The sequence below is a fragment of the Fringilla coelebs genome (genome assembly GCF_963513975.1).
Source record: "Fringilla coelebs genome assembly, chromosome: 9".
Classification (NCBI taxonomy): domain Eukaryota; kingdom Metazoa; phylum Chordata; class Aves; order Passeriformes; family Fringillidae; genus Fringilla; species Fringilla coelebs.
In genome coordinates this window covers 30,381,626-30,398,691 of record NC_140067.1, presented here as the reverse complement: position 1 = coordinate 30,398,691, position 17,066 = coordinate 30,381,626, and the positions used below count along the sequence as shown (strand labels likewise).

Below are 17,066 nucleotides of genomic sequence, written 5' to 3'. Positions count from 1 at the left end.
CCGGCGCGCACGTGCCCGCCGCGGCCGGCGTACGGCGGCCGGCGAGGGCCGGAAGAGACGCGGCGGCGCCTTCGCCCTGCCGGCGCCGGTGCGGGCGCCGTGCGGCGGGCGGCGATGCGCGGCGGGCGGGCGGCGGCGGGACCGGCCGCCCCCCCGGGCCCGCGGTGACGGCGGCTCGGCCGCGGCCATGGGGTGCCTGCAGAGCGTGGCCTGCAAGGCGCGGGTGCGCCGCGAGCAGATCGTGGTGTCGGACGTGTCGGCCACCATCGAGCCGGCGGCCACGGCCATCGAGGAGAGCTCGCCGGTGGTGCTGCGGTACCGCACGCCCTACTTCCGCGCCTCCGCCCGCGTCCTCATGCCGCCCATCGCCCGGCGGCACACCTGGGTGGTGGGCTGGATCCAGGCCTGCAACCACATGGAGTTCTACAACACCTACAGCGACCTGGGCGTGTGAGCACCGCGGGCACGGGGCGCGGCGGCCGGGCTGGGAGCGGCGGGGGCTCCCCGGGGCGGGCACCTGCCCTGCCCTGCCCTGCCCTGCTCCGCCCGCAGGCACCGGGAGCTGCACCCCGGCATTGGGGGATGCACGCCGGCATTGGGCTCTGCACGCCGGCATTGGGCTCTGCACGCCGGCATTGGGCTCTGCATCCCGGCACTGGGCTCTGCATCCCGGCATTGGGGGCTGCATCCCGGCATTGGGCTCTGCACCCCGACACTGGGCTCTGCACGCCGGCACTGGGATCTGCACGCCGGCATTGGGCTCTGCATCCCGGCATTGGGGGCTGCATCCCGGCACTGGGCTCTGCACCCCGGCACTGGGGGCTGCACCCCGGCATTGGGCTCTGCACGCCGGCACTGGGCTCTGCATCCCGGCACTGGGCTCTGCACGCCCGGCATTGGGAGCTGCACCCCGGCATTGGGCTCTGCATCCCGGCACTGGGCTCTGCACCCCAGCATTGGGGGCTGCACCCCGGCACTGCGCTCTGCACCCCGGCATTGGGAGCTGCACCCCCAGCATTGGGCTCTGCATCCCGGCATTGGGTGGGAGCTGCATCTCTGGCATTGGGTTCTGCACCCCCAGCACTGGGTGGGGGTTGCACGCCCGGCTCCTCGGGCCCCACAGCTGCTCCCGCACGATCCCGCTGTCCCGGACCTCGCCCTTCCGAGGGCTTTGTGGCTGCTGTCTCCCACCAAGCATCGCTTCTTCTTTGGGACTGGGATGGGAGCACAGGCAGTGCTGGGGGAGCTGCCCCCTTGGCTGGTGTTAGAAGAGGGAAAGGTCGTGGTGCTGGGCAGAAGTGGCGGCTGGAAAACAGCCTTTCCCAAGGCTGAGTGTGCGGGTGGCTTGTCGTCCCTTTGGGAATTCCAAGTGGCAAAGCTGTTGGCTCTCTGTCTGTGTCTTCTGCCTTTGGAGAGGGGTGATGCAAGAGGGGAGGTGTCTAGAGGGGTCTGCTCTGCAGCTCGCTGGTGGGCTCCTGCTGCTGGTGCCACAGCTCTGTGGGTGCTGGGGAGCAGCAGGTCCTTGTGCTGCATCCTTGCATCCCCACAGATTGGTGTGCGTGGGGCAGGGAGCACGTGGGGGCGTTGGAGTGAGTGGGGTGGGGTGGCACACGTGTGGCCCCAGCCCCTCTGCTGCAAAGCTGCTCCCGTGTTATTGCCACACAGGCCCTCACCGTAGCCACACCGTGCTGGTAGCGTGGCCAGCAGCAAAGACTTGGGCTGAATCCTCCCCCCTCAGCCATTTTGCAGGGATTTCATGGTGCCAGTGGCAGGCTTAATTGTGGGATTCAATTGTTGTACGTGCCTCAGTATTTAAGGCATAAAAATCACAGACTTCCTGCAGAGGGGGCTGCTGATGGGCTGGGCCAGTGCCCTGATCTGCTGGGAGACAGGGAAGGCTGTTCTCCAGCACAGGAGCTGATCAGGGAGAGAGTGACCCCAAAGAGACTCAGCAGTGGGTTTTGGCCCAGTCAGTTTAATTGCAGGTTAATTAAAATGGCATTGTGTTGGCAGAGCAAAGGCTCGAGCTGGACGTGCTCCAGGAAGCTGAATTTGTTCTTTAGGGCTGTCCCTGAGCGTTTGCTGCAGGCAGGCAGAGGGTCCCTGTGCCGCCATTTCCCTGCTCATCTTCCTCTTCCTCTTCACTAGGTCGAGCTGGGAGCTGCCCGACCTGCGGGAAGGACGAGTCAAAGCCATCAGCGATTCGGATGGGGTGAGCTACCCCTGGTACGGAAACACCACCGAAACCGTGACCCTGGTGGGGCCCACCAACAAGATCTCCAGGTTCTCGGTGAGCATGAACGACAATTTCTACCCCAGCGTGACGTGGGCCGTGCCCGTGAGCAACAGCAACGTGCCGCTGCTGACCAGGATTAAAAGGGACCAGAGCTTTACCACGTGGCTCGTGGCCATGAACACCACCACCAAGGAGAAGATCATCCTGCAGACTATAAAGTGGAGGATGCGGGTGGACATTGAGGTGGACCCCATGCAGCTGCTGGGGCAGAGGGCGCGGCTGGTGGGCAGGACTCAGCAGGAGCAGCCGCGGATCCTCAGCAGGATGGAGCCCATCCCGCCCAACGCACTAGTGAAGCCCAACGCCAACGACGCCCAGGTGCTCATGTGGAGACCCAAGCGAGGGCAGCCCATCGTGGTGATACCTCCCAAGTAGGGCGTGCTGCTGAGCACCTGGCTGCCCCCAGCCCGCTGCGGACGGACAGGGCTGCCGAGCCAAAGCTGACCTCTCGGGTTCTCCTGCCTTTGTTGTTGTGGTTGGAAACGTGGCTCCTCCTCGGTCAGAAATAGAGCCCGGCTGGCACAAGGGTGCGGAAGAGGGTTTGCTGAGCCGGAGGATTTCCCGGGAAGCGGAATGGAGTACTTGCAGCTGGCACAGAGGCTGTCTGACACGAAGGACTCGACTTTCCTTGCGGGGCGGCATGAGGAGCATGAGTGCGGTTGAACCGTGCCCCGTTGCAGATGCTCCTGCTGCTGCATGCGGTGCCCGTGTCCCTGCCGTGTCCGTACCTATGCATTTCAGATCCGTGATCCGCCCCTCGCCTGCTGGGAGGGCCGGCGGTGGGGTGGGACCGGGCGGTGCTGGGGGCGGGTCCGAGCTCGGTGCCACCGCCCGGGAGGGTTTTTCCGCAGCCCGGGGGCAGCGGGACACGTTTTGCATGCGTCTGGGTGTGTTTGGAGTGGTTGTGAGTGTAGGAGATGCCATAGCTCTTTTCCGTCTTGGGGTGAGGTCCAAGGGCAGGTTAGATGTCCTTTTGTTGTAAGGTGCACTAAGTCTTTGCGTCCCTCAGCCGCCCCTCCTGAGCCCACCGGCCCTTCTCTTTCGGGAGCAGGACGGATTCCCAGCCCAGCCCGGGTGGGAAACGGGGGCGGTGCCGTTCTCCCAGCCGGGTGCTCTGTGTGTGTGGGGGGTACCCAGACCAGCCCAGGGGTACCCCTGCACTCGCTTTGCTTCGCTGCAGACCCCGCTCCCTTGCTAGCAGTTGGGTGCTTGCTCGTTTTCCACGCAAATGCTGGCTCACCTGGAGGCCTCTTCCCCAGCCACCCACGGCTACTGGCTGGGCCACCAGTGGAGGGGCCAGCACGCTTTGTGGTACCTCCTCAAGCTCTGTGCCAGGCAGGGATGTGAGTGGAGGCTGTTCAGGGCAGGCCTGGGTTTGCCTGGGAAGGAGGAGCTGAATGTGCTGCCTGGGGCTGCCTCCTGCTGCTGCTGCTGTGCTTGGGAGGGGTCAGAGGGGGATTTACTTGCCTTTCTCCTCACTCCTTGCTGCCTGCATGGCTGGCCTTGGCTGGTCCGTGGGGCAGCACGGTGCTGTGGGATGCAGCTGGCAGTTCCCAGGATCTCACCCTGGAGCTGCAGCAGAGGCATAAACCATGGATGGCTGTGCTGCTGCTGCTCCGGGTGCTCCATCACTCCTGGGTAGGTGCTTACAGCTTTTGCTGCTTTCTCTGCTGTCCTCCCCGGCACGAGCCCTGCAGCTCCTCCAGCTCGCAGCCCTGCCTTCTTCACACTGTGGGGAAGTTGTGCTGCCCTGGGGATGCAGGTCATTCCTGCTGGGAAGGTCCCTGTGCTATCCCGCTGGCAGGACAGCCTGGGGAAGAGTGCTGGGTGACACTTCCCTGCACCCCGGGCCCCGCCAGCACAGGGGCTCCCGAGGCATCTTAGACCAAAATTCCCTGTGAAATCCTCGTGCTATTTATTGCCTTCAGTAGTGTTTGCTGCTGATCCAGTTCTTTATTTATTTTTCCTCTGGGAGCGTTTCCTTTGGACGCCTTGGTGCAGCAATTCCGTGCGCTGGGGCCAGCGCTCCCGCTCCTCCCGCCCGGCCTCCCGCTGGGCTGGGAACCTGCTGCTTTCCGTGCCTGGGGCGGGTTCTGCAGGGGGCAGGCCTGGAGGGAAGGAGGGCTTTGAGCTTTGGTTTGCTGTGTTTTCTGCAGCAGAGCTCCCACAGGGAGCTTGTGGTGTGGGAAGATGTCCTGCTCTTGTGAGACTGTGGTTTTGTCCTGGTGTGGGACCGATGGCAGCTTTTGCCATCGCTGATGTTTAGTTTCTCAAAAAGTGTGTGTGGAGAGGGGTTAGAAACTTGAAATACAATTTTCCTTAAGGACTGGGGGAGGAGGGGTAAGTACCTTTTGGTTTGAAGTAAGGCAGGTGTATACTTTTGACCCAGGGGGACAGAAACATCTCTGGCAGCATCAGAGCTAAAACGCCAGAGGAGGGGGCTCCCCAACAAACAGGTGGCTCCAAGGTGGGCTTCCTGCTGGGAGAGGATGCTGTGTCCAGAGGCTGTGTGAGCCAGCTCCCCAAAACCCACAGGAAATGGCTGCAGGCTGCTGTCAGCCCAGGGAGCTGCTGTGGCACCGCTGTGGCTCCAGTGCCTGGGAGAGCAGGGACACTGCTGCAGGGATGCTGTTGAACTCAACATTGCCACCTTTTGGGATTTGCTGGCCAGTCTGAGCCTTGGCACGTGGCTGATGCCATGACACTGAGACAGCAGTAGCTGAATTTCTGTCCATGAATGTCTGCAACATCCTGGCGCCAGGGTCAGGCTCCATGCCTGGCTGTAGCTGTGTGCCTGATGCCCCAGGGCTGCCCCAGCCTGCAGGCAGGTGTTGGCTGAGCCCCGGGGCTGTGCCTGTGTTCACCTCTCCAGGCTTCTGCCAGGCTTCTATTCCTGCTCCTCTGACAGCTGGATTTGATGCACTTGGTTTGGTGCATGGGTTGTCTTTGTGGGCATTTCCCCGTTAAAAAAGAAGGGGGGAAAAATTAGTTTGCAAAGAAACACATGCAAACAGTGTTTACAGAAATGTGCAGGCATTTTGCATGTTGGCAAAAGTGCGTGTTCACACTTGGGTGGAGATGGAGCTCTGGGGCTGTTGGTGCTCGAAGGAAGGAAGGAAGGTGTGGGGGAGAGTTTCCATGTATGAGTCTGAGTTTGGCTCGTTCCCTGTGGCTGGATGAGCGCTCAGACTCCTGGGCTTCACCCCATGGGATGCTCTCCCCATGCCCCCCTTCCCCACCAGCACCCCGTTATCTCAGGGAGGGGCAGCCCATGGAAATGCCCACCCTCATGCTCCCTGTGCCCTGAGCCTCGGGGTGCCCCTTCCCCTCCTTCCCGCTCTTGGGTCACTTATTTATTTATCTATTTATTTATTTAAGTTATTTATTGGTATTTATTGACAACTGCAAGTCCGGGTGGGGCGGGGGGGGGCTCATTTCTGCTGCACAGTGGGGGCAGCTGGGTCTCCCCCACACCCAGCCCCCTGCCTTTTGGGGTGCTGCTGGGAGCACCTCTGGGGAGGGATGCTTGTGGGTCCCCAGGCTCCCATCCCCTTTTTGAGAGGCAGGGGAGGCGAGGGGAAGCACACCGTGCCTGCAGGGAGGGCACCCGGTGCTCGCCCCCTCCCTGCAGAAGGTTGGAGCCCCTGTGCTCCCTCCCCTGCCCATCCCTGTTTACTGACCCTGCCTCCTGGTGCCTCTCCCGCTGGATTTGCTGTTTCCAGCTCCTGGAGAGGGCGGGAGGAGCCAGGATGGATGAATGTCACTACGGAGAACAGACCAAACCAGGTATTCTGCTGCCGCGTGGGGAAAATCAGAGAGAGAGGAAAGCTGGTTTTGCAGAGTGCCTTAAACACAAATGACTTTACCCAGTAGGGGGCTTGGACTTCTGTCTCTGGATGTTATTACCAACTGGAAAAATGTTGCATTTCACTTCTCTGGGATTAAAAGAAAACTACTCGAGCTGTACTGGAGCCAAACCTTGTGTTTGCTTGAGTGTCTCTGGCTGGTTTGTACCTCTGGGGCCATGGCAGCACCGGGGAGCAGGCAGGAATTCATGGAATTTCAATCAGCCCCTGCCTGCCTCAGCAGTGGCACCAGTGGCTGTCCCTGCTGGCTTTAAGCCCTTGGGTCTGGTGACAGGATTTGCTCCACTTTGTCCTGACTTGCAGGTGGCTTCTGTGCTGTCCCAGAGAGGTTGTGCTGGCCCTGCTGTGCCCTTCCCCAGGGGGTGCTCTGAGCAGGCTCTTGGCACAAAGGCTGCCATGGGCTGTGTCCTCGCACTTCCAGAAAATTGGGCAGTTGGTTGGAAAGCTTGGAGGGGGCAGATGTTCCTTTTTCCCTTAGGAAACCAGATCAAAGTAAGGGAGCAGCAAGAAGCCCAGGAGTTTGTGCAGCCCAGCCATTGGAACTAGGAAAGCTGCCCAGCTTGAAAAAGCTGAAAAGCTACACTGAAACAAGATGTTTCCCTTTTGAAATTGTAGATTCCCTTTCTCCTTCTTGCAGAGTAGAAGAGTGAGAACAAAAGTCAGCCCAGAGACCAACTGTTCTTATCTTCCAGTCAAAATAATACATGGAAATAATATGGAGTTTCATAATGAAGGTTCATTTAAAAGCCATTTGGGGAAATACACCAATATTCACTGCATAGTTCCTGAAGGCAATTAAAAATTAATAAACCTCTTTTTTTTGGGGGGGAGGGGTAGTGAAAGAGGGTTGTAGGTGCTGCCTGAGGTTTAGTCAGGAGGGGGACTCACTGCATTGGGTGCTTTGCTCACCTTGAACATCAAACCTGCCAGTCCCACTTGCTGGGGGGGGGGTACATTTGTGCCCAAGTTAGCTGATTTCTTTAACAGCTGCTCCTTTTGAGCATTGCTGGCTGTGCTGGGCACTGAGGGGTGCTGGCAGCCACCCTGTGAGCAATTCAGTGAGCAGCTTCCTTTCCTACTGTTATATTAAAACATTGCTCATCTCTTGACAAAGCCCTGAGATGGAGGAGTGGGAGAGCAGGAGTCTGCACAGCTCCTGTTGTGCCTGCTCATGCCCCAGGAGCAGGGAAGGACCCTCTGCCCTGCAGCCAAGGGCAGGCCAGGCTCAGGCACATTCTTCCTCCCCAGCAGGGAGAGCACAGCTGTGCCCTGGGACTGTGTGTCATGGGACAAGCTGTCTCTCCAAAACTCCTTCCTTGCAGAGCAAGAACAAGGGCAGTCTGTGCTCCTGCCACCCCCCTCCAGAGCCTGGGCACAAATCCCAGCTGCATGCCCACAGGGAACACAGGAAATGTGGGGGCCAGCAGAGACAGACAAGGAACACTGCAGGTAGTACTAAGGTCAGTTTATTTGCTTGATTCCCTCTTCCACAAAACCTGGAAACCGTCACCTTCCAGCAAGAGACGAGAAAGCAGTTAAGAGGTGAGAGATTTAGCTCTGCAGCTCCTCCCCTACTCATGGGACCACAGGTTAGATGGCTGCTCTGAAAGGCACACAGCAGCTGGGAGCCCCCAGAGCTCCCTGTGCCAGCAGGACACCCCTTCTCACCACGCCTCGTGCCTGGCACCAAACGAGAGGGACACCACAGCAGGAGCCCCACAGTCCCCACTGGGCTGCTCGTGTGCTCCTGGCAGGGCTGGTCTGAGGCGGGAATGGAGGGACAGGAGGGCTGGCTCAGAGCTGGTCCGAGGCAGGAGAACACCCAGGGTTTGGTTCTGGGGAATGGGAATGGAGGGACAGGAGGGCTGGCTCAGGGCCAGTCTGAGGCAGGAGAACACCCAGGGACAGGAGGGCTGGCTCAGGGCCAGTCCTAGGCAGGGAAACACCCAGGGACAGGAGGGCTGGCTCAGGGCCGGTCGGAGGCAGGAGAACACCCAGGGACAGGAGGGCTGGCTCAGGGCTGGTTCAGGGCTGCCGTGCAGCAGCAGTGTGACAGGACGAGGCTGTGGGTCGTGCAGTGTCAGAGGGGCAGGAGCTGGGTCAGGAAGGCTCCAGCATGCCAGCAGGACAGACAGACAGACAGAGCCCTCACTCTGGCTGCGGGGTGTAGCGCAGGTACTTCTTGCCCGACGGCAGCTCCTTGGTGAAGACCCCTTTGGGGAAGAGCTTCTTGGCCTCCTCGTCAGGTAAGGTGGGCACGACCATGACACTGTCACCGGGCTGGGGAGCAGATGGGGACAAATGGGGACAGTCAGGAGCTGGCAGGGCTGGGCACGGGTGGCACTGCCCCCCTCTGAGTGCATGTCCCATGCCTGGAGCCAGCAGTGAGGGCAGAGTGGGAGCTACACCAGGAGCCAGGGGAGTTGTCCAGAGGGAGAGCTGTGCCACCTGCCAGCCCTGCCAATGGCATCCCGCAGCCATGGCACTCCCAGGGGAGCAGGGAGTAAGGAGGGAGGTTGAGCCTCTCTGTGATGCTGGGTAGAGCACAGCTTGCCCGTGTCTGCTCATCAATTCCTATAGTTCAGGCACCCCTGGACAGGTGGAGCTGGCTCCCCCTTGATTCCAAGGCCTGGGGAGAGATCTGCTTTCCTGGGAGGTGGGTGAGCTGGCCCAGCCCGCTGGGAGCTTATGCTTCAGAGGCAAGGCTGCCTCCAGCTGCTGCTTCCCCCAGCCTGTGTCCCCCTCCAAGGAAAGCTGGTTGCCATTTCAGTGCCTGTTCCCAGTGCCTGGCTGTGAGCTTTGCCCTGCTCCTCACCTTCCAGTCCACAGGGGTAGCGACCTTCTTGTATGCTGTGAGCTGCAGGGAGTCCACCACTCTCAGGATCTCATCAAAGTTTCTCCCAGTGGTGGCTGGGTACAGGATAGAGAGCTTCAGCTTCTTATCCGGGCCAAAAACGAACACCTGAGCACAGGGAGACAGTGTCAGGGGCTGGGCACATTTGTCTGACTGCTCTGCTGGATCTGCTCAGCCCTGATGCTCCTTCCTTTCCTGGGAGCTGCCTGACCACAGGTGTTGGGACAGGGGAGATGCCATGGAGGGGATCAAGAGAGCAGCTGATGCCCAGGGAATGTGCTTTTGCTCTGGGAGCTCCTGTGTCCAACACCAGCTTGTTTTGCTACCTGTGCCCTTCTAGTGCAAGCACGTGAGGGAAAAGGCAAAGTCCAGCAGACCCAGCACTGACAGAAATTAGTTTGGGACAGGCACGACCAGGATCAGCGAGTCGCCGTGACAGAACCCAAGGTTCCAGCCCAAGGGAGCCATCCCAGCTCCTGAGGGAGGCCATGCCCATGCAGGTGAGCTGCCCCACAGGCACAGGTCAGGCTGGCGGGTTCTGTGCTGCTGGGCAGGCCTGGGGGCTGTGGGGACGGGCAGGACTCACCACACGAGCGGTCAGGGGCATCCCGTCCTTGTCCTGCTCGTCCGGGTCCAGCATGCCCAGCTTGACAGCCAGCTCCCGGTTCTTGTCAGCAATGATGGGGAAGGGCAGCTTCTCTGCAGGCTGCTCCCCGTTGTAGGCGTTGATGTCCTGCAGGGACAAAGCCATGGGACGTTCCTGTGGCACCAGCACAGAGAGAGAGAGGCCAGGCAGAGCCAGCAGCTCCCCACTCGCCTGGCCCCAAGGCCTCGGGCTGGGACAGCACAGCCAGGGCTCGTGGCCTTCCATGGAGTCACCAGAAACCAGGTGACAAACCAGAAACCTTTGTGCCAGGCTGGGCTGTGCCTTGTTCTGGAGGTCAGTTCTCACAGCCTGTGTAGCCATGATATTTTCTGAAAAGCCCCTTTGCCAGGATTTTTCTCCTGAGAAGCTGAGAGGCCTCAGGAACAAAATGTACACAATAATTATCTGCTGCTGTAGAGTGCAACAGGTGCACCCTTGATTGGTCTCATGTGGTTTTTTTAATTAATAGCCAATCACAGTCAGCTGGCTCGGACTGTCTGGTCAGTCATAAGATTTTATTATCATTCCATTTCTTTCTGTTCTTTGCTAGCCTTCTGATGAAATCCTTTCTTCTATTCTTTAAGTATAGTTTTAATATAATATATATATATCATAAAATAATAAAAGAGCCTTCTGAAACATGGAGTCAAATCCTGGTCTCTTCCCTTCCTGGGATCCCAGTGAACACCACCCAGGCAGTGGGCATGGAGCAGCAGTGACACAGAGTGACACAGAGAGCTTTAACTGAGAACTGTGCCCCTCCTCCAGCTCTCTCCTAGCACTGCTGACAGGTGTGTTGGTGTCACAGCTGAACTGGACTGTGCTCCTAAGGAATTGTTTCTCTAGTGGCAGAGCAATCCAGCAATGCTACAGCTGACAAAGAAAGGTCCAACACTCCACAGGTCTTGTGCAAGGCACCAGGTCCCCCCAGTGAGTCACTTGCAGCTTACTTAACTAGAGGCTCCCAAAACACTCCAGTGGAAGCCTGAGTGCAGGGGCTGGGACACTGCTCACTCCTTTCTGAACCACGCCTGGCACAGAAGAGAAAACCATCCCCCTCCACAGCCCCGAAGGCTCTGCCTTGTGACCATGAGGTTGTACTGATCCAAACTGGATGTGCTTCACAAATACACACAAAAAAGTGTATTTTGAGCATCTCCAAACTTGGTCTGGACTCAACTAGAGCATTTAAGTTACCCCTGGAGTCTGCAGTGCCACCCTCAGAGGTCCCAGGGAGCCCCAGCTGTGCTGGGAGGAGCCTGCTCAGGGCAGCACAGGCAGGGCAGCTCCAGCATCAGAGCAAGAAGAATTCAAGGCTCCTGCCCCAGAACAGGGCAGTCTGTTCCTTCCACCCTTTTCATGCTACAAGGAGACAAAAGTGCCTGCAGTGCTGCTGTGAGCCTCCCTCACACTGCTGTGCTGCATTATCAGCTCAGCTGATAACCTCAGTGTACAAACCTCTCTGCCTTCCCCACGCTCTGAATGTGGGGGAGCAGGCTGGGCCCTGCTCAGAGGGAACCCAGGGAGGGCAGGGTTGGAAATGCTGCCCCTTGGCTCTGCTCAGAGCACACCAACAGTACCAGGGAGCAGGCCTTGCACTCCTCCTCAGGCCCCCATGGCTGCTGGTGCTGACAAAAGGGGCTGCAGCCCTGCCCCAGCTCCTCAGGATGCTGCAAGGAGGTCAAGTGATGCACACGTGGCCAAAGGTTTCCTTTCCAGCTTTGTTGTTTGCCTGTTTTCTTTCTCCCCAGGCCTTTTCTGTGTCACCACATCTCTGCAGAAAGGGGCCACTGATGTCAGCTGGGCTGTGGCCAGGCCTGCCTTGGAAGGAAGCAGGGAATTGTTTCTGCTGTCCTGCAAACCTGCCTTGGCAGAGCAGAGCAGGGAAGGAGAGCAGAGTTCAGCTGAGGAGAAATGCAGCTGGATGCTCCACAGAGTCACAGGAGGCTGCAGATGGATATCAGCAAATGAGAGCCACCCAACCCTCTCTTTAGAGCAGGGCTGGAGGATGAGGAGAGTTTCTGAGAAGTATTATCTGAATCCTATGGACTGTAACTCGTTCCAAAATGCACGTAATTTCCTGGCCTGGGGAGAAAACAGCCTCACAAACCACACTCTCTGTTGCAATAAAACTCCCATAACTCCCTTCCCTAATCACTGATTTTCTTTCCCGAGTCCAAGCTGAAACCAGACGTCACTGGAGGGATTGATTCACCACTGAGTCACCAAGGTGCAGGTATCCCTGGCCAGAGAGAGCACTGAAACCTCTGACAGCACAGCATGTGCCAGCCAGGCCTGCTCAGGGAGCTCAGGCATTCCCCCAGCCCTTGGAGTAGCAGCAACCTCCTGCCTGGGGAGGTGGGATCAATCCCTGGCTGAGGTGGAGCCCCCAGTCCTGGAGCAAGGCTCTGTTCTGTGGCTAGGGATGGCTAAGAATAGCTGTGACATCCCCGGCTGGAAAGCACAGCTGCACAAAGTGACACAGGGATTCCTGGCTGCACTCTGGCCTCACCTTTCCAGGCAGATCTCATCTGCCCACTGAAATTTTGCAGCAGAGCAAGCAGGAGTTCCTGTGCTGTTTCATGCAGGAGTTCAGCCACCCCTCTTGCCCACTTGCTTCCTTGCTGTGCTCCAGGTAAAAGCAGCTTCATCCAGACAGGAAGCAGAGGTGTGTTTGGGAATGCTGCACACAGGGTTCTGCCCAAAATTTTGCTCGCTCCTGGTCTTAATCCAGCAAAACACAGACTGCATGGAACTGTGGATTTGTCCTCACCAATTGGATCTTTGCTCTGGAGGATTTTCACCTGTTTCTTTCTGACAGGTGCTGAGCTGACACTTCCAAACCTCTGGCTCCAAGGCTTCTCCCAGCCTCACAGAAAGCTCACCACAGCTTCAATCACTGCCTCTCCGTGGTTTTTCTGGAAGGCTTTCCTGCTCTGCCTCCCCTCATCCAGCATCAAGGCTGTTCTGCAACTTCTCCTGGTCTCACCTGAGGTTGTGCCATGTGAATAATTCCATAGGATCAGCAGAGTCAGCTCGCTGTTCATCTCTTTTTCAGATCACCCGCGTCTGCTGAGCCCCACACATCCCTGCAGGCCCTGAGAGAGCTCAGCACTTCCCTGCCTTGACACAAATTCCTGCTTTCCTGCAAGAAAGAGCCTGCCCTTCACAGAGCTGACCTCATGGAAAAGCTGCTTGCAAATTCAAAGGCTTTGCAGAAGTCAGCAACACCCTAACACCTCAGCTTTGGCCAAGCAGCAGATGAGTCTCCCTCACAAAAGCACAACACAAACGTTCTGTTCTGGCTAATGACATGTTATTTGCTAATTTTTCTGCTGGTTTCAGCCAGTTTGAGCAGCACAGAAATCTCATTTACTGGGATTTGTACATTGCTTTTCCCAGGCCCTTCTGAGGCTTGCTGGGGCACTGGCCATGCACCGCTCAGGTACAAAGGCTGATTTAAGCAATAGGGCAATTAGCTAATTTCTAAAGCCAGTCAGTCATGAAGTTGTGTCTGACTGAGTGTAGAAATTTCTCACCTTTTATGTCTCTTATTGCAAGCACCTCTCACCCCTGGAAAATATGTGAGAACATTCCCAATTTTAAGAGCTAAGAGAGTGGGAGGTAATTCACCCAAGGATTTTTACACTCTGGCCATTTCTGTCTGAAATACTCATTTTAGACCCCTGCCACCTCAACCCCTGGAAGGATTCTCCCTGGTAGCACACCCAGGCTGCCTTTAAAATGTTTCTTTAGTTGCTTGCAAGTTCTTTCACCGAGTTATTCCGTTCCCATCTCTTTTTAATACTCCCTCATGTTCATTTCACACTTAACATTCTCCTATTTGTGATTTTACAGTTAACATCTCTCTGTTTGTCCTCTGTTTTCTCCTCCCTGCTTGAGCACGAACTGCAATTTTCTCACTTCTGATGTCTCTTTTTCCTTTCCTGTTTTATTACAGAACTTCCTGAGGGTCTGTGGGTAGGCTGCCTTCCTCTGAGGTTCTGGCATCACCTCCACATGTTTTAACCCTTTCAGTAGTGGTGGGACAGCAGTCATATTGTTTTCCTCTTGTATTGATGCCTCAGGTTTTAGCTTTTATATTTTTCATTTCCTGTACTGCTTTAGTGTACTTCTAGGCTTTATATTAGGGGATGGTGAGCTCTCTTCGCAAAGTAGGGAGACAAAACAATTCCTTCTCTAGCTGGGGACCAAGGAGAACTACCCAAATTTCAGGTCCAAGAGCATAAACAACGTGGACTAAAGAGAGAAAAACAAGAGGGATAGGGCTTCATAAGCTAAAGCTGTAACTGGACAATTAACTCCAATATGCAAATGGAGCAGAACTTATAAAAGTGAGAGACCCTGTGACCAGTTGTGCATTTTGTGACCATTTTGGTCCATCCTGGGTGCAGCCCTGGCTGGGCTCTTGTGCTGCCCAAAGTGGACCCATGGAAGCCTTTAATAAATCTCTGCTTTATTCTTCAGCTCTGTCCAACCTCTGCTCTGGCTCAGCCTTCTCAAGGCATCAGCATCAAAGTGCAAAGAGCACCCTGGACTTTGTGGGGTGCTCCGCAACCATGCAGAAGACCTTCCTCATTCCTGCCCCGAATTTCCACACCGCCACGCTTTGGGATGTGACACCTGTACCTCCAAGCCTGCCTGGGCATCTCCTGCAGCCCCTGAGGCCTCCCCAGAGCCCGTACCTTGCACCAGGAGAGGTGGTCCTGCACGCTGTCGATGGAGAGCGCGATCATCTTCACGTTGCGCTTGCTGAACTCGGAGGCCAGCCTGGCCGCCCGGCCCAGCTCCGTGGTGCACACGGGGGTGAAGTCCCGCGGGTGGGAGAACAGGATGCCCCACCTGCAACGGCAGGGAAGCAGCTGCTGTGAAGGTCAGCTGTGGTTCTGGTTTGTGCTGCAGACAAAAGCTGTGCTGTAAGAGCCTGAATGAGGGGTGCAGGACTCCAGGCAGCTCTCCAAAATGCAGTTTGTTCCATCCAAGACCTTACAGCAGCCCAGGGTGGTGGGTGACAGAGCTGTGCCCACAGCTGTCAGCTCCAGCTGCAGGCAGGCCTGGAGACCCTTTGGTTTGGTTACAATGCATTATACACTTTTCTTTGCTGAGCATCTTCATACAGTAGAACCAATCTATGCCCTGACTATTGTCTGTAGCCCATCATAACTGCTCTCATTACCATATTCATGTTACTGCTCTCCAATCACTTAAAATTAGTACATAACTGAAAAACAACTTCTAGCTTAAACTGTATTCTTGCAGTGGAAAATTCTGAGACCTTTTTTCTACTTGCCACATTTGCTGACTTGTTTGCCTGTGCCATCTTTCTGCTTGGTAAAAACATCTTCTTGTTTGGGGTGGGTTTATCCTTTGCTCTAAGCCATAAAAACCATAACTAACACACCCTTTGCCTCCTTGGTTATCCAGTAAGACTGGCTCAGCAATTCTTTTCTTCTATATCAAAACTTGCTTCCATCTCTATTCTTTCTTTATATTCTACATTCAAAAATCTTTCTGCCAAACATACATATCTGTGAGACTTTCTTGTCCCACTTTCATCGTTCCCAACACTGTGCATTCTGCATGGTGTGCAGGAACAGCTCGAATCTCTGATAAGCAATTCCTGCCCCAGCAACTCTTTGTTCCCTATCACCAGAAACTTCCATGAGATAAGCCCTGCTCTGAGAAACTCCCTGCACCTTCACTCCCCACTCTTCCTCCAGGATCCTGCAGGAGATGCTGGGACAGCCCCTGGTTCTTCACATGGAGGTGGACACCGTGCTTTGTGATGAAATTTGGGGGAGCCAGGTGTACAGTGCAGCCCACAAACCCCACGTGTGAGGGGATGTCTGGCCAGGTTATTGCAGAGATGGTCACTGATCCATGAGCTGGCCACTACCCCTGCACCTCACCTCCACGAGGAGACACACACAAATGTGCATCCTGCAAGTCAAAACAATGGGACCAAGCCTTAACCCAGCTGCTGCTGTGAGCTGCACTTCATTGAAAGGTAAGAATTAATCAATAGCAGGGGATGCCAGAAGTTAAGGTCACATTGTGGCTCCTGTTACAATGACACAGCCACCTCGCTGTTGCCCACAACTTGGCAGCAATGTATTTTGAGCCTTTAGAGCAGCAAACACTAATCCTGCACCTCCCAGGTAAGGTAAGCAGTGCACAGAGAAAGGCAGCAATGCAGCCCAGCAGGAGCAGCTGGAGCAAAAAGGCTCTCAGGACTTCCCAGGGGCAAAAGCAAAGCCACCCCGAGCACTCCAAATTCCCTGCCAGAGACTCCTTACACCATTTCTCAGCTCAAATCACACAGATCTTACTGCAGCGAACTTCACCGGGCCCCCAGCACCACAGCAGGAGGGGAAAGTCCTGTCTGAGAGACCTGGGAATGCAGCTGGAGGGATCAAGTGAGGGCTCCTGCAGCTCTGCCAGAGCCGTGTGACCGCCACGGGTCAGCAGGAATCCACGGGGCAGATACCCGGCCACCGGTGCCAGGAGGCTCTTCGGACAATACCCGCGCTCCTTGAGCAAACAGCGGCGAGCAGGAGGAGAGAGCCGTGTGCCCAGGCCGGAACAGCCGGTTTCAGAAGGGCTGAAGCTCACAGGGCTCTTTTTTCCCCTCTGCCCAAGCTCACAGGGCCGGCAGCAGGGGCTGATTCAAGCCTGCCAAGCGTTGCCGGGAGCGGGGCCCGGAGGCGCCGTGCCCGTGTGGGGAATGGAGCAGCCGGCTCTGAGGGAACGGTGTCCAGCGGCAGCGAGCCCTTTGTCACCTTGGCACTCCTGGGACACCGAGCTGTCCCCAGGACCGCCCCGGGTGTCCAGCGGGAGCGAGCCCTTGTCACCTTGGCACTCCCGGGACACCGAGCTGTCCCCAGGACCGCCCTGGGATAAGCGCCGCTCTGGCAAGCCGGGCTTTGCCGTGCCGCGGGCGCTGCCTCTCCTCTGGCCTCGGGAGCTCGGCTCGCCCTCCGGGGACGATGGGGACGGGATTCTGCCCACCGGGCGCCCCCCGGTTCCACGAGAAAAACCCACATCTTGGAGCGAGCCGCCGGAACCGTGTGACACGGGACTGGGCGTGCGGAAGGACGGAAGGCGGTGAGCGGTCCCGCTCGGTCCCGGCTCCCCGGGATCCCCGGCGGCGCGGACATCCCACCCCCTGCCCCTGCTCCAGCTCCCGCCGCATCCCCAAGCGCTCACGAGTCTCCCAGGAAGTCGTGGAAGCGGATGCGACCCTGCGTGGTGTCCGCCTCGAAGTTGGGCGCCTCATCCCCCAGCAGTAGCCCCGGCATGGCCGCAGTTCCCGGTGCTGCTCCCGCTGCTGCTCCCGGAGCCGCCGCTGCCTGCTCTGCGCCTGCGCGCCGCCGCCACCGCCCC

General features: G+C 57.3%; 2 protein-coding genes across 2 annotated transcripts; one reads left to right on the top strand and one right to left on the bottom strand.

The window, feature by feature from the left end:
* Window positions 1-187: 187 nt before the first annotated feature.
* On the top strand, window positions 188-2,671 carry FAM78B (family with sequence similarity 78 member B; the record flags this gene model as incomplete). The annotated part of the gene is made up of 2 exons (XM_084211031.1): window positions 188-450; window positions 2,149-2,671. The coding sequence occupies 2 exons, from the start codon at window positions 188-190 to the stop codon at window positions 2,669-2,671; spliced, it is 786 nt and encodes a 261-aa protein (XP_084067157.1).
* Window positions 2,672-7,987: 5,316 nt separating this feature from the next.
* On the bottom strand, window positions 7,988-17,049 carry PRDX6 (peroxiredoxin 6). The gene is made up of 5 exons (XM_084210997.1): window positions 16,890-17,049; window positions 14,369-14,525; window positions 9,603-9,749; window positions 8,978-9,124; window positions 7,988-8,442 (listed from the first exon to the last, which is right to left on the bottom strand). Exons 1-5 carry the CDS (start codon window positions 16,979-16,981, stop codon window positions 8,311-8,313), a joined length of 675 nt encoding a protein of 224 aa, XP_084067123.1. The 5' UTR covers window positions 16,982-17,049; the 3' UTR covers window positions 7,988-8,310.
* Between the last annotated feature and the right edge of the window lie 17 nt (window positions 17,050-17,066).